Consider the following 18,115-nt stretch of genomic DNA (forward strand, 5'->3'; position numbering starts at 1 on the left):
TTGATGTGTTTGAACTTTTGATTTTGCCATTTGATTAGGGACTTTCCGTTTTGAACTTTCCTCGGAGTTCAGTATTCAGTATTTTTGTGATTTTACTTTGTATACAGGTGTGGTTCCAATATTTGAAAGGTAAGAGGCAAACAGTATCATATTTCATTATAACAATATAAAACTTCATGTAACACGAGACAAAAAAATAAATTATTCGATATAAAGCTCTGTACCGATTTAACAGCTTTAAAACTAATCATGTGAACCTTGCAATCGATCCTACAATTGTTTTCGTTGTTTTTGATTGTCTATTTAACCAACCGTCATAGTCTTTAATTTGACTACAGGTAGCAATGACGATGTCATCAACGGCCATGTCACTGTCCCAGTAATATGTACTTGTTCCAACTTCAGCTTCAAATATGATATCCACCTACAAGATATATGGCAAAAAGAAATTAACCATGGTACAGTATATATAAAACGTAGTTCCTGTACAATCTCAACCTGGTATAAACTTGCGATCAAAAGTTTGGACTTTTCAACCATATAAAGTGATCGATAAATCAATAACAAAAAGGACATAAACACAACATTCAGTCAACTAATACCAATTTTAGTTCAAGGAGTTAAACCATATGTTTGAGCACGAAACACATCATTTTAAAACTGGAAACTAAACCCCCTAAACAAGATTTGTCTTGTGCAAAACCAATTTGTTTTTCCTAGATGATTATGGATGGCATATTGACCTCAAGTGGCAATTTAAATGCATATTCAGCATGTTCAGGCCAAGAGCATGAAATATTGAAATCAACACTGCTTTGTACTTGCCAGACACTCGGATCAGGATTTTTAACATGGTAGTATTGAAGGTAAAAGAATGCTAAAGGACGTCGCCCTCATCGGACACCAAGCCGAGCAGTTATTGCTCTCACACCTGAATAACTGCCGCGTGATTATTGGAGAAAAATCAAATACCAATTTTAAAATGTTTAGTTTGGCCCGACGGAGTTTTAGCCAACTATCTCCTGCAATGAAGGTTCTAAAAGAAATCGATTTTTGGGTTCAAATATGTTAAATAAGGCAACAATAGTTTACCAATGTTATGGAAAACATATGACTAACAAGAACCATGCGGGAATCGCATGAACTCAAACAGGAGCAAGACCTGGTTAGCGTCTCGTGATATGCATTCATCGCAATTTGAGTCATAATGTCCTCATCGGTAAAGATACATAATAGACCACTTTTCTGATAAAAATCATAGACTAAAAACATTTCGCCAATGAGTTTAGGAATTGACATATCGTATCGATGAACCAATTTGTGATAACCACCATAAACCTGTGTTTATGTCAATTTCAGTCTTTTTCCACCCATTGTGTAACAAATACTTTGTTACAAAACTCCTTAATGTGAAGATAGATTTAGAAACCTGACATGTATTATGATATAGCATTTGTAAACATAATATATACTAGACCACTCACGTCACATCGCGGGTCCGTACCTGAATTTTAAGTACCTATGCTTTCTTTAAGCTTTGATATTTAGTATTCGTATTGTCATCTGATAAAGTAATGCTGATTATAATTTTACTCTTTTTTTAAAATTTTTATTTGAACCCATCCTGTTTTTCTTACTACAACTGGAAACTGCCTGTGACAATGAGTGAATTTGGTATTATCAATCCCTTTTTATTGACGAAGCTATGTGATTCTGACCCGTGTATATACATATCACAAATACATCGTTCAGTGATGCATCTGACAGAGACGGAACGTACAATCTGAAACGCATTCGACCAGAACTTGTTAATTATTGGCAATATTAATCATTGGAAAACATTGTCCTGGACGGGTGTAATTTTTTATCAACACTTTTGTCCCATATATGTTATATGTAAAGTTGAAATGTAAAGTTGAATTCGTTGATCCGTCGTTTTTACGTCATGCCGACTAGCAGATTAAATCTTGTAATTTGAGTAGTATTAGTTAAATGTTTATTGAAGTTGATAGGTATATATATGTTGAATATGTGTTGAAAAACGCATGCATTTCTTTTACCAAGGAAATAGCTTTATGTTATAATGTAAAGCTCAGGAATTCTGTTAACCCGAATACGAGTTTACCAGGTAATTACGTTTACACAAATTTGTATATACTAGTTAAGTAACGAACATGTATACCAACTTGATCGAACAACTTCTTAATTATAATTTCCTGACAACTATTTTATTGTTTGTTTTCCATTAAATGAAGGGAAGAAAGGTCATCCGTTCCAAACAAATATTAGTCAAAATAATAAAGGCGTTCATCTTGAAGCACGTGTAACCTCTTTTTTTGCTTTCTAGAAAGCGTAACTGGAGTCTCGAATGTGTACTCTAATGCAGTATAACCCGGTTTCAGCATATACAATTTTGAAAGAATATTGACTTGAATCTGGTCAGCAGTTATTAATTTTCACTGATATTGATGCTTCCTCTAAACATTGGTATACAACTGCTGCATAACTATTTACCTTTGCTCTCATTCCATATGGCCCAGTTATTCCTGTTAAAATTAGTTGTCGCTTCCAATCCGTTGAACTTATTTCGTTATCATGCCATATCTTTTTCTCACGTGTACCTCTATTTTGTGATGCAAACACCCTAAGCGAACCAGGAACTATGCCTTTACCATATTTATGTATATAAAATCTGAAATATTCAAGTACAATACATAACTGTTCATACCTCTTTTAACCATAGGTTGTGGTATTATAACCTAAAAATTCACATAGTTAAGTATATATTGAAAACAGTTTGAAAGATTAATGTAGAAATATTTCGATATCAAATTATTTTTGTCTCGTCTTCACGCAGTCAAAAAAACGAGACCTGCGTCGTCAACAATGTATCAATTTGTGATGAGGTCTTGTTTATGGTGAACCAAAAAAAGTGGTAGATCAACGATATTTGGTATTCCGTTGTATAAGCGTTGGCTCATCTCATTTCCATGGAGATAATTTGTCTATACCCTCAGTCATAGTCTATTGACATTGAAACTTTTGTCAGTGTGATTAGGTAAGTTCATAGGGAACCATTAGTGGTAGGTCAATAATATTTGGTATTGAGTTGTATAAGCATTGGCATATCTCCTTTCCATTGAGATTATTTTGCTCAACCCCTTAAGTCATTGTCTATTGACTGAAAATTTTGTTTAGTTTATATGTATTAGTTTGTGATAAGGTCAGTTCAAGGGGAACCATTAGTGGTAGGCCAATGCTATTTGGTATACTGTTGTATAAGCAGTTGCACATCACATTGTCATTGAGAATATTTGGCCCCGCTCCTTCTGTCATTGTCTATTTACTTTGAAACTTTTGCATAGTTTACAAGTTAGTTTACAAGTTAATATTTAATGTTTGTGTTTGCATAAAAGGAACAACTTATAATAAGGCTATGGTATTTGGTATGCAGTTGTATTAGCATTAGCACATCTCATTTCTTTGGAGATTGTTTAGGTCATGTACCATCAGTCATCGTTTTTCGACTTTGAATATTTGCATAAGTTACATGTTAAAAGTATTGCTATTTTAATTTCATCATTTGCATTATCAAAATTACAAAAAAGGCGAGACATATATCTTTGTGATAACAGTTTATTTAATTATTTTTTACTTGGAAAAACTAAGTTCTATCAATTTGTTGGCATTGTGTTAGGCCATGTTTAATTTTTTTTCAAGGAATGTATAGTTTATTTCATTAACTACTTTGTAATGGCGTTATAATTTAACCGAAATGTACAGATTATATCAGCAACATTATTAATCTGTATACAGATAATGCAATATCTTTTTGACAAGTCTTTACACAAGCAACTGAATATTGTCTGTTTAAATTCATTTATAGATCGGCACTAACAAACATCATAACTACAGTTTACATTAATTTATATCCCAACTAAAAGATTAAAATATTCGTAATTGTTTTTGTGATTTGGCGTCATGACCTTGTTAAACACTTTATTGCTCTCATCAACCTTTGATTTGAATTGTTAACAATGACTTACGACATACAGATTCCAGGCGGAACATCAAAAAGTCTCATTCTGAATTTTTTCCCTCTGTTCTGAGAACTCTCAATATACATATAATAACCTGAAATACATAAAATCACTTAAAAAAATCTGTCTTCATTAGTAGGTTTCTTTAAAGTAATATATTTTCCAGGAAAAATTCCCTATTGACTGCTCAAGTTTAACGCACAAGAAAGCAAGTATCATGAGCTGCTTGTCAAGTATTACATGTAAAAGATTGAAATGTTGTTTACAGATATCAAAAAGTAAAATCACAAGAATACTGAACTCCGAGGAAAATTCAATATGGAAAGTCCCAAATCAAATGGCAAAATCATTGCTCAAACACATCAAACGAATAGATAAGAACTGACATATTTCTGACTTTGTAGAGGCATTTTCTTATGTAGAACATGGTGGATTGAACCTGGTTTTAAAGCTAACTAAACCTCACAGTTGCATCAAATTCCATATTGTAAACATACCGTCTGACGTTTCCCATGTATGATCAAAGACGGGCCCTGTTTGATCTGTATCTGTTGTTCCACTATGTCGTATCCATTCTCCATATTGGTATCTATTATTCACCGAGTCCGAAGCCCACTGACACTTATCTTTGTCAAAATTGCAATATATATTTGTGGCACTGGATCCTATGTAAACAAGTAATAAACATGTTCTTTACTTTATAAAAGTTATAAGAAAGTATATATATAAAAAAATTGTTAACCAACACTATCCAGTAAATAACCGCTTATTAAACGCATCGAACGTAAATACCAGTATATTTTATTCGCTCAAAATGCGAGTTTTGTCTTTTTGTCTACAAAAAACTTATCAGTTACGCTCCAATCAACTTTGAAAAGTTAAACAGGTAAAATAAATTACTTAGTTAATTATTGAGGATATAAATTCTGAAGTATACAGCTAAGCTGGGTAATGAAGACAATTGAAATCAAGAATTTTTCGAATTATCAACGATGATAATGGCAGTTTTAATAAATAACGGTAACTTACCCAAGCAGTATGGATCGTCACCTGACCATTTTGCGTCGTTCCTACAGAATCTTTCTGGTGATCCTACCATTGTGTAATGGTTCTTGCAGGAGTATCGTACTTTTGAACCCGTAATTGGAAAATTCCCGAGTTTTACCACAGGGTTACCATAGGTGTGTATGACTGGCTCAGCACATACTTTCGGGTTCCCTGTATTAAAGAACGCATACATATTCTATAGTCATGCGTTTTTAGAATGATTAATGCTCAAGGTTATGGTTTGGCGCCAAAAGTATTGAGGTTTTCGTTGTAGTCGTGGACGTTCGATAGAAAAATATAATTTTCAAATGTTTATATATAGAATAGTGATTGTCCATTTTTGTTTTCGGATTTCTATGTAGGTCTCGACGCTTTTACAGTTAGTGGTGTAGGCCTTACCTTTAGTTACAGGTTTCCATAAAATTATTGACTGATGCATATGACTTTTAGATTTCTCTAAAAGTTGATTTATTTGTGCGGATTCTAACCCTGACGACCTTTCTGGTCTCGTTTTGTTTTTAGTTCATGCGATTGATGATATTTGCCTTCTGTTATAAATTAAGATGTATGATATCAACTATATGTAGGTTGCACTCTGTTTTTTCGGCTACCAAAATTTAAGGTTCCTTTTATATTTCATCATTCGTGCAAATATGTAGCGAATCATTTTCTATATTATACAAAACGTATTCCTTTGTTTGAATTCTTTAAGGTCGTGTCCAAATATGATAAATTCACTAACAAAGTTTATAGATCACTCAATGCAATAATACTTTTTACGCTTTCGTCTTAATGTCAAAAATTATTCTCATTTATAACATATTTTTGTTACTGATAATTGAAAGCTATTTTTCTTTACATACCACATTGGTATAACTGGTGAATGCCTTTGATATCTACATCAGACAGGTATTTTCTTTGTCCAATATTATGCATTTCTATATGCTGAGTTGGTTCAAATGTGGGTTTTTGTCTGTCCTTTGCGAAAGTTCTTGTAGAATAATGCATTATTGAATAATAATCATACTTCTTGTCATTCATACCAGTTTCAGTTATGTCCATTTTTTCGTAGTCGTAATGATGATCTAAAAGAAAAGAAGAAAACGTTCTGGTAGATAATTTTAATAAAATACAAATTTGAATAAAACGGAGTATTCACATGATGTAATTCATTCCCTTTAGATATAAGAAAGAGATAATAGTAGGTTACATGAGTAAATAGTTATCAAAGGTACCAGGATTATAATTTAGTACGCCAGACGCGCGTTCGTCTACATCATCAGACTCATCAGTGACGCTCATATCAAAATATTTATAAAGCCAAACAAGTACAAAGCTGAAGAGCAACGAGGATCCAAAATTCCAAAAAGTTGTGCCAAATACGGCTAAGGTTATCTATGCCTGGGATAAGAAAATCCTTAGTTTTTCGAATAATTCAAAGTTTTGTAACAGGACATTTATAAAAATGACCACATTATTGATATTCATGTCAACACCGAAGTGTTGACTACTGGGCTGGTGATACCCTCGGGGACGAAACGTCCACCAGCAGTGGCATCGACCCAGTGGTGTAAATAGTTATTAAAGGTACCAGGATTATAATTTAGTACGCCAGACTCGCGTTTCGTCTACATAAGACTCATCAGTGACGCTCATATCAAAATATTTATAAAGCCAAACAAGTACAAAGCTGAAGAGCAACGAGGATCCAAAATTCCAAAAAGTTGTACAAGTATTCCACATTCCAAACTAAAAGACAAATTGAAAGAGTTGGTATTACTTTGCTTCATAAAAAAGAATGGCCAACGTAGATACAAGTATCTTGTCTTAGGGAGGGATAAATCATACTTTGTAAAGAATCACTCTGATTCAAACAAAAAATTCTCTGAAACCGATATTATCAAGATGCTTGATTTCTTGATTGACAACATATTTGTAACGTTCGGAGGACGTGTTTTTCAACAGACTGTCGGCATCCCAATGGGAACAGACTGTGCCCCTCTACTTGCCGACTTGTTTCTTTATTATTATGAGGCTGACTTCATGCAGGAACTTCTTAGGAAGAAAGATAAGAAGTTAGCAATATCCTTTAACTCTACTTTCCGCTATATAGATGACGTTCTTTCACTAAACAATTCAAAATTTGGTGACTATGTGGAACGCATCTATCCCATCGAATTGGAGATAAAGGATACTACAGATACAGTTAAGTCGGCTTCATATCTTGACTTACATCTAGAAATTGACAATGAGGGTCGGTTGAAAACAAAACTTTACGACAAAAGAGATGATTTCAGCTTTCCAATTGTGAACTTTCCATTTCTAAGTAGCAACATTCCAGCAGCACCTGCATACGGGGTATATATCTCCCAATTGATACGATATTCCCGTGCTTGCGTTTCCTATCATGATTTTCTGGATAGAGGGTTACTGCTCACAAGGAAGCTATTAAACCAAGAGTTCCAAATGGTGAAGTTGAAATCATCCCTTCGTAAATTTTACGGACGCCATCACGAGTTGGTTGATCGTTATGGAATAACCGTTTCACAAATGATATCGGATATGTTCCTTACGTCGTAACTACAATCCCCTTCCCTTTCATGAATGTGACCACCGAATTAGACTATTTACCGGATTTGTAATCACATAAGCAACACGACGGGTGCCACATGTGGAGCAGGATCTGCTTACCCTTCCGGAGCACCTGAGATCACCCCTAGTTTTTGTTGGGGTTCGTGTTGTTTATTCTTTAGTTTTCTATGTTGTGTCATGTGTACTATTGTTTTTCTGTTTGTCTTTTTCATTTTTAGCCATGGCGTTGTCAGTTTATATTAGATTTATGAGTTTGACTGTCCCTTTGGTATCTTTCGTCCCTCTTTTTTGTGCCAAATACGGCTAAGGTTATCTATGTCTGGGATAAGAAAATCCTTAGTTTTTCGAATAATTCAAAGTTTTGTAACAGGACATTTATAAAAATGACCACATTATTGATATTCATGTCAACACCGAAGTGTTGACTACTGGGCAAAAATTATAAATATTCTTAAAGTTTAATTTCTTAAATTTCAAAGGACAATTGGGATGTATGCAAACATTGTCTTTAAAATAAAAAAAAACCCAACAGTTTGGCTAGAGCCGAATGGTCGATTTTGAAAACGAAATCACTAAGCTACAAATGACTATACTACAAAGGACAGTAACTCTTAACAACTGATCAGTACACAAGTTTAATTGTATGAAAGGAATAGAAGGATAACTCAATTGACCCTCAATCTTTCAAAAGTAAAATCACAAAAAAACTGAACTTAGAGGAAAATCAATTCGGAAAATCCATAATCACATGGCAAAATCAAATAACAAAACGCATCAAAAACGAATGGACAAGAACTGTCATATTCCTGACTTGGTACAGGCATTTTCAAATAAGGAATCGTGAAAAGAAAAGAAAAAACAAAGTAAAGAGACAAAATGAGACAGAAGATACTAAATAGACGATAAAAGCATTAGGTAAAAAATAACAAAAGATGTTTTTTTTCTGCTTGTATCAATCCCTCTTTTTGTAGTTTTTTCTTGTGATTTACTGTTACACCACTGCCAAATGATGGGGGAGGGGTTTGTGTCAGTAAATATGTTTAATCCCCCTAAATTGTTTTTGTGCCTGTTCCAAGTCAGGAGCCTGTAGTTCACTGGTCTTTGTAGATAGAAGGTGACATTAATCTATCCGATAGAGATTAAAACAACGCATCAGTTAGCTACATACATAACACAACCAACAATAAAATTCATAAAATGATGATTGATGTTGATTCAAAAAAAACTTTCCTTACAAGAGGAAATGTAACTCTTGTCATAATTTTGACCAAAGATGGCCCTACCTTCACAAACAACTCTCACAAAGCTGAATTTTAAATCATCAGTTTTCAAAAGCAATGAAGACAAAATCATGAATATAGGTATAAAAGCACAACCATTTCAATCAATGGAGAACATATATATGACAGAAAATTAAATTTCTAACCTCTTGTTAATTCTTAACATCCATAAAGCGTCTTGACTAGATGAGATGAAAATCGGACTGCTCAAAACAGTTGCGTTCGATATTTCAAGCATATTTACACATTTTCCTAACCTCATTTGACCAAGGTACATTACAACCAGACTTGAAAAATGACAATGTTAGTTCCCATCTTATAGGAGAGAAGTCAGGCATCAAATTACAGTTGCAGTCTTCTTATGCAAACTTAAGGACCTTGCATGGAATGACGACAATAAGGAACATATCTACCTTTTACAAATGTTTCAAAGGCCTTGTTAAGGTACCACACGAAAAGCTACTATTCAAGATACACCATTATTGTAAAAGGGTACAATTCTTATCTGGCTATGAGACTTCTTGAAGGATCAACAGTAACCGTGTCATTTTTGAAGAGGCCACGTCTCAAAAAGGTGAAACAGCTAAAAAGGGGATGACCATACACAAAATACTGAACTGGAACCAACAAATTCGGAACAACACGAACAAGGTTAACAAACTAGAGAATTATGTCATTGAAATATTTGAAGCTGGCCTAGCCAAACTAAATCGCTTTGCTATCAAACACTTATACTAATTTACTATCTGGGACCCCACAACTAGGGTAAATATATATAAACTAGAATCTGTGCAAAAACAATCTGGGCGATTCATTCTAAATAACTACAGCAGAAGCGGTGGCGTATCAATAAGATAGATTATAATTAAGACACTATTCATAAGAATGATTAATGTCTTATTGTAATCTATCTTGTACATAAATGACATTTATATACATAAAAAAGTCTACCTGGCTGAACATTGTCGAAGTTCACTCTTATATATTGATCTCTATCTGGACGTGTATGTTCATGCCAGAATCCGAGTGTGTGCATAATTTCATGCAAAATAGTACCATTAAACATGGTTGTATGATATTTAAAACAGTGGACATCAATAGATAGAACTTGAGGGCCGCCTATTCTGCCAACTTCACTGTAACACCTGTAAGTAAATAAGAAACATATGTATTCAGATTGATAAACTGAGCTAAATTTTGTATAAAGTAGTACTTTAGCTTGCATAATTATACTGTATTATAATATTTTATTAACATTTTTTCTACTTTGAAAAGAGTTTTACCGCTTAGTGTCTATTATAAAAATTACTCAATTTATTTAGATGTTTGATAACTACTATAGCTACCATTATATATATATTAAAAGGGCATACTAAAGTTTTTTTATAGACACTACATACCCTCCTGCCTTCGCTATATAAACGTAATCCTTTTCAGTTGTTCGCGGAGTAAAGATAATACACCTGCCTGTTAAGGACATAACCCTTTCGAATGTTGTCAATATAAAGTTGCTTTCCTCAGCAGCTAAATGATAAAAGAGGAAAAGATCGATGTTATAATTAAGCAAGACTTTCAAGACTTTTGAATTTACTGTATTTAAGTATTTATCAACCTCGTGTCCATGCCGACGAATAATTTCATGGATCATTTGTAAACATTTTGATTGAATTACCAAAGTATAACCAAGTAGCACTTTATATTAATACTCTACGTGCAAACACTATACTATTTACTGTCTCGTTTGAAAACATATCTTGGAAGATTTAAAAATATCGTAAAATATATATGAAAAGGCTTTCAAATGAATTGATATTGAATTTGTCATAATACTAATAATTTTGTCCATGATAAGCTGAACTAGATTCGTGGAAACTGATTAAACGCGAATTGAGAGATTTTTGTCTTCTTTTTTTTTGTCTTTTTTTAAGTAAATCATGTTTATTGATGGTTTTCACATTTGTTAGCGGAAACATTTCTTCTGTCACTGTGAATAATACGCACACTATGGAAACAATGCTCGTACTTGTACGAAGTTGATCAGTTTGATGTCAATATGTGTGTATGGTTACCTTTCTGACGCGAATAAAAATGTCTTATTTACTGCAGGTAAATTATTTAAACAATATGTAATTGACAGCCAACTCTAAATAGGTATATAATTGTATAGTAACAGCTGTTACCATAATGCTAGTAAGTTAACGGTTTGGTTTGCTTTCTTAATTTGTATGTATTAACGTTTGCTCAAGCATTGTAATTACAATAGATATCTGCAAAGAATATAAGAAGGCGGAGTTAAATGTGTATACAGGTAAATTTGATTATTTGATAATGTCCAATCAAATTTTAATATAACGTATGTAAGTTTAACTCCGCCTTTTTTATATTGTTTTCAGATGTCAAACTTAATTACAATGGTTTAGCAAACATAAAAGCAAACCTTTAACTTTCTAGCATTAGGATTACAGCTGTAAGATGGTGGTAATATTAACATTAACGATAATGTATTACTGAAAAGGGTAATTTTATTAAAGAAATATTTGCTGACAAATTTTTAAATATTATATGTATAAACTTACTGTAGTTGTTCTGTATAAAAACATATGGAATTTTGTTCACTGTCCATGTCTGTTGATAATTATTCACAGACTGGCGAGTCTACAATTAAATAAAAGATACCAATAGGAATCCACAACTCGCATGAATTTTTCTCGAGCCTGCGACTTTTGTCGCAGAAAGCTCGACATAGGGATAGTGATTCGGCGACGGCGGCGGCGGTGTTAGCTCTCATCTTAAAAGTTTTATATTTTAGAAGGTTGAAGACCTGGATACTTCATCCTTTGTATATGGATGCCTCATGTTACGAAGTTTCCGTCAGTCACATGTCCAATGTCCGTGACCTGATTTTCATGGTTCAGTGACTACTTGAAAAAAGTTTTTTGTTATGTTACATTCTCTCTTATTATAAGTATATGGATAACTGTATTTGGTATTTGTGTACCTTGCAAGATCCTCATGCCCGTCAGATAGATTTCAGTTGACCTTGACCTCATTTCATGGATAAATGAACAAGGTTAAGTTTTAATGGTCAAGTCCATATCTCAGATACTATAAGCAAAAGGTCTACTATATTCGGTACATGAAAGGACTGTAAAAGAGGGACGAAAGATACCAAAGGGACAGTCAAACTCCCGTCAGTTGCACACGTAAGGTGTACGTGTCCAACTGACAGGTGTCATCTGACCTTGACCTCGTGTTCATGGTTCAGTGGTTATAGTTAAGTTTTTGTGTTTTGGTCTGTTTTTCTTATACTGTAAGCAATAGGTCTACTATATTTGGTGTATGAAATAATTGTTATGTGAACATGTCTAGCTGGCAGGTGTCATCTGACCTTGAACTCATTTTCATCGTTCGAAGGTTATAGTTAAGTTCTTGAGTTTGTCTTTTTTTCTAATTCTATTTGCAATAGGTCAACAATATTTTGTGTATGGAATATTTTATGATCTATATGTCAGTCCTGCAGTTTTGATTTGACCTTGACCTCATTTCATGGGGCAGTGTTAAGTTTTTGTGTATTGGTCTTTTTTTCTTAAACTATAAGCAATAGGGAAACTATATGTGTTGTATGGAAGAATTGTAAGCTGTTCATCACTACATGCCAGGCATGGTTCATCTGACCTTGAACTTATTTTCATGGTTCATTGGTCAATGTTAAGTTTTCTTTGTTAATGTTAAGTAACACTACTTAACATTAACAAAATGACAGTTGTAATAAAGCTTTATATTTAGGACTATCAAAATAATATCAATGATTAGTAAAGGAGGCGAGACATTTCAGCATGTGCACTCTTGTTTACTTTAAGAGAACTAATTTACGTATGACCATGACTATTTTGATTTGAGCGTCACTGTCGAGTCGTGCGTCTGGTATATCAAATTGTAAGCCTGGTACATTTGATAACTATTTGCTATATTGGTGGTAGACATTTAGAAATTACGATGTTTGTCATTATAATGATAACATATTATGAATAAAGTTATTGTGCAACTTTTAAAGTCGTCATGTGGATGCTTTAACATTATTGTATTTAAAACAAAACAAAAATGAAACCACATAAATACTGAACTCCGACGAAAATTCAAAACGGAAAGTCTCTAGTTAAATGACAAAATCAAAGGCTAAATACATCAAACGAATGCACAATAACTGTCATATTCCTGACTTGGTACAGATTTTTCTTATGTAGAAAATGGTTGATTAACCCTTGTTTCATAGCTAGCTAAATCTCTCGCTTGTATGACAGTCGCATAAAATTCAACTATATTGACAACGATGTAAGAACAAAACAAACAGACATAATAGGTAAAAATGTCGAAAATAGGGGTACAGCAGTTAACATTGTTTTTATTATCCTAATAACTCTAAGTTGTTATACTTGTTTATACCTTATCCCATTGAGTTACTTACTTTACAACCTTTACGAACAATATCACCCTCCGTTAAACATTTTATATTTTTTCCTGGAATGACAAAAGTGTTTTTATTGATGAAAATAGTATAGTTTGAATATGTTCTACACATAAGCTATAGATTAAGAAATGAACAAATTATTGACGCAGAGATATGTTTCGCGTTTATAATTTTGATGGTATAATGCAAATGTCGAAATTGAAATGGTAATATTAAAACATGTAAACCATGCAGATCATCCAAAGCCAAAGAACCATGATTGATGATGATCACCAAACCAAATAACTTTCATAAAAATGAGAAATTTAAATGTGTATAAAACTACATACCAAATACCATTGACTTATCATAAGTTAATCCCTTTAACAAACCTTAAAATAAACTTTACCTTGTAAACTACGTAAAATTCTCAAACTTAATAAATAATTCAAATAATTGCTCCAAAAAATAAAGCTGCAACTTCCTTTGAAAATATTGCAATAGTGGACGGTATTAGTTGTTCCATTTACGCTCATTTGATTTATAGAGTCTCAATGTTGAATACCTTGATTGTCGGTAATGATCTGTGCATTAATCGTTTTGCTGTTTTGTTTCTTGCGGTGTAAACTCAACAACTGAGAGAAGTTGATGAACCAGGGGTAAGTGAAAGAACGCCTCATCCGTTTTCTAAAAAAAATTCATCGGAAGGCACCATGACCTTATTGTTAAATATTCCTTATCAACTTCGCAAGTACACGATGGTCTTAAAGATTGATTCTGGGTACTGACGTTGTTTATCATCTTTGTAACGTTATAATATTCTTTTATTTGTCTTTATGAATGTTACCTTTACTGGATAGGTTTTTTTGTTAAATCAATTTGACGTGGCTCTGTTCTTATACATGATTATTTCAATAAATCTTATGAAATCATTTGAGTTGTTTAAGAAGAATCATGTATTGGAACCGTTAAAATTTAGGCAAGAGGTACTTCCCAAAATCTTTTGTATCAAAACAGAAAGTGCACGATGCAAATGATGATAAACGATTTTAACGTTAACTAGAACATCTTACCAATATTCTGTTCAAGTATTGTAGGGTCATCTTTTAATTCACCTGGATATGAAGGGTCCTGAAATATATATGTTATTCATATAATGTTTCATTCACAAATTATAGCTGTTTACTCAATTCTAAATAATGGGTAAAAGAAGAAGATGTTAGGTAAACATTAAGCCATTACCGAACAATATAGGTTTATCGAGGTAAACACCAAGAAAGGGAGATCACCAGGTGTTCAAAAATGGACTAGATTGTTCATGTGTTGTTTGACAAGATCTTTATCATCTGAATTGTCCATAAGTGTTAAATGCATTCATAAATATTCCATAATATCTGATGATAATTGTTTAACAAAAACATATAGAGACCGCAGCAAAATCTGTCAAAATTCCTTCTACTACTAAGGGGTGTTTAACGACTTTTGCTACCAACAAGGGTCTCGCATGGTCGATACAATGATACTTGATAATGAACGTACATATTTATGGGGTTGGTAAAACTAGAACAGATACGTACTAATATACGAACAAGTAAAAACATTAACTTCATATACAGAATTGTGACAGCACAATATTTGGAAATGTAGCCAGATTATTTGTTCAATGTTCAATTTCCTTTAATAATACATTTATGTATGCATGTTGTTGGTTTTTTTTTAGTCTTTGGAAAACGTGAACACAATACCTTTCTATTTGTGATCGCAATTCATAATTAATAACGGTTATAATCTGTGTTATCAACATTTTTATAAATTTCGTGATCTCAAATTCAAATTGTATTTTTGGATTTCCTAAATTTGCTTCTGTAACTTTATGACAGATTGGTATGTTGTCCATTATTAAAAATATTTTTTTTTCGTTGGTATAAACAGGATGAACAAAGCGTTTTAAAATGCTGAAGGTCGCAAAAAACTTCTTTTTTGCTTAATTTTTTAGCGTTGTTCAAAGAAGATGGAACTGTGGCATTTTCCTTAATTTTAAGGTTTATCAAAGCAAATATGTTTCACAAAAAAATTGAAAATAAAACTACAGGTATCTGACAGACAAATGTAGTCTGAGCATCTGCATGGAGACTATTCTCTAAGTTTATTTTGCACAAAACCATAAATTTCAATCTTCTAGTAAGAATATTATGATAAATGAAAATATGAATTAATATCATTATTATTATTTAACTAAACATCAAAATATAATTTCCGAATCTTTTGTTATGTTACTCACTTCATATATAAAAAAACGAAGATGTGGAATGATTGCCAATGAAACAACTCTCCACAAAAGACCAAATGACACAGAAATTAACAACTCTAGGTCACCGTACGGCCTTCAGGAATGAGCAAAGCCCATATCGCATAGTCAGCTATGAAAAGCCCCGAAATGACAATGTATAACAATTCAAACCAGAAAACTAACGGCCTAATTTATATAAAAAAATGAACGGAACACAAATATAGTGTTTTTCAGAGAAAACAAGGAATTTAAAAGTTCTATTGCTTGTACCTGAAGGTATTGTCATAAAATCATGTCATGGTATGACACTGCCTTTTCAATTGTTTTAGAATATTCATAATAATTGAATAAAAAACTGGAATATATATAATATAATACTTAAAACACTGCTTCAAGTGAAAATAGCAATTAATGCTACAAATTAAAATGGCAATCACATAAACTAACTGAACATTATAAATGTAATAATATTTTTGTACAATAAAATAGTTGTATATAATTTTATAATGTTTCACAACTATTCATAGCAGGTGTAGTCGTTCTTTTTCAATTTAACATTTAGGTTCAAATGTGTAAAGTATTTACCTCAGTATCTGTTGGACGACTATGAATGTAAACAGAACACAAACATAACACAGCAAAGATTAATTCGACCGTCGTCTTCATTTTTCGAGGCTCTATCTACAAAACAAGGAAAGGAAAGCAGCTTATTATAGTGCAATTATTCAGACAGTAATCATGATAAGGGATACCCCTACGACAAGCGATGTCCGGCTCAAAGCCTACATTTAATAAATTCCATGTCAAATGTCTTGTTTACATACACACAGATAACGGAAGTTCATCTCGTCGTCAATCTAACAATATGGCTTGTTATGTATTGTGTACTATTATTTGTCTTTTTGTCTTTTTTTCTTTTTTAACCATGGCGATGTCAGTTTATTTTCGATCTATGCGTTTCAATGGACCTCTGGTATCTTCCGCCACTCTTTTAACGTTCTTATCACTATATTTTATTCTGTTTGAATTAAATCTCTTGCGTTATTATAGAACTATATTTCTATGTCTTAAGAATAAATAGTACATTTGTTGAGGAATCATACATGCATTCAAAAATACATAAATGAATACGTTTAAAGAATTTAGTTAGTTATATGTGAAATAGTATTTATTTTAGATTTTCCATTAGAATATATATGTGATAAATCGGCGGACTTTCATGAGTCTTTTCCAAGATGCTTTTCTGGTGACCATTTACCAACAAAATACCTTCTGGATACAATAGATATACGGCATGCTACATGTGGGAAGAATTATTTTATTGGAACTAACTGACCTCTCTGTATTAAAGGAGTTTAAGGAGATTTTTATGCAAAAGTAAATTACCGATGTTCAAATCCCCTGAATTGATTAAAACAAAGATAACAAAACTATCAAGAAAAAATTGAAGCGGAAAGTCTTTTAACAAATAGCAAATTCAAAAGCTCAAACACGTCAAACGAATGATACGAATTAACAAACAAAAATAGAGGGCCTCGCATGAACTACAACAGCAGCGTGATCTGATGTGTCGACAAGGTATTATAAAAAGTAAAATCACAGATATACTGAACTCCGAGGAAAAATAGGGGTACATAGGGTTACAGCAGTCAACATTGTGTTATAATCTATACTTATATTGAGCTCAAAATATTTCATTATTCTAATTTTAAGGACTACTACTAATAATAATGCTAGTAATAATGATAACAATATAACTGATAATACGGATAATTTAAATAATTTATGATATCAAATACACTATCACTGTATATTGTTATAACTTTTTTGTAACACGATATATTTCCTGTTTTACTAGTTTTGCATCCATTATATATAATTTTTAGTTTAATTTCTTATCTTTTAGATTATTCCGTATTAGCTAGGTCAATTATACAAAATAATTCCACTTATCAAAATTTGCATTATTAAAAACATGTATCATCATCATAATTTGCATCATGACTATCGTCATCATCTACCAAAAAACAATGTTTAATAATATTTTAATAGGTATATTATTACTTACATCAATATCAAAGATGAACACCAGGTATCAAATAATAGAACTAATTATAATGTGTTTTTATTTTGGTTTTGAACTGCTGATAAAAATATTTGTATTAAATCATTCCACGTGCTCTGAGGGGGTGGGTACAAAAAGAGGAAACCAATACGAGTGCTGGAATATTGACGTAACGTATGTTCTTTTGAATACCCAGGTATCTCGTCAAAATATAATTTATCAATGACATACTTTATCACAACTTTATTTTTAAGCTGTCAATGTTTAGGTCTAGTCTATATACACATTCAAATAACCCTCCATTATGTACAAAACTCGGTTGATTGTAGGTGGTAAACAATCATTTGTCAAAAA

The 18,115-nt window shown here is 32.4% G+C and overlaps 1 protein-coding gene across 1 annotated transcript; it reads right to left on the reverse strand.

Annotated features, from left to right (window-relative positions):
• Positions 1-139: 139 nt before the first annotated feature.
• On the reverse strand, positions 140-17,820 carry LOC143045279 (uncharacterized). The gene is made up of 13 exons (XM_076217663.1): positions 17,765-17,820; positions 16,282-16,377; positions 14,480-14,537; positions 13,425-13,477; positions 11,536-11,614; positions 10,360-10,483; positions 9,911-10,104; positions 5,951-6,172; positions 5,070-5,258; positions 4,538-4,705; positions 4,047-4,134; positions 2,515-2,692; positions 140-424 (listed from the first exon to the last, which is right to left on the reverse strand). The coding sequence occupies exons 2-13, from the start codon at positions 16,360-16,362 to the stop codon at positions 248-250; spliced, it is 1,611 nt and encodes a 536-aa protein (XP_076073778.1). The 5' UTR covers positions 16,363-16,377; positions 17,765-17,820; the 3' UTR covers positions 140-247.
• Positions 17,821-18,115: the final 295 nt, after the last annotated feature.

The sequence above is a fragment of the Mytilus galloprovincialis genome, chromosome 9 (genome assembly GCF_965363235.1).
Source record: "Mytilus galloprovincialis chromosome 9, xbMytGall1.hap1.1, whole genome shotgun sequence".
Classification (NCBI taxonomy): domain Eukaryota; kingdom Metazoa; phylum Mollusca; class Bivalvia; order Mytilida; family Mytilidae; genus Mytilus; species Mytilus galloprovincialis.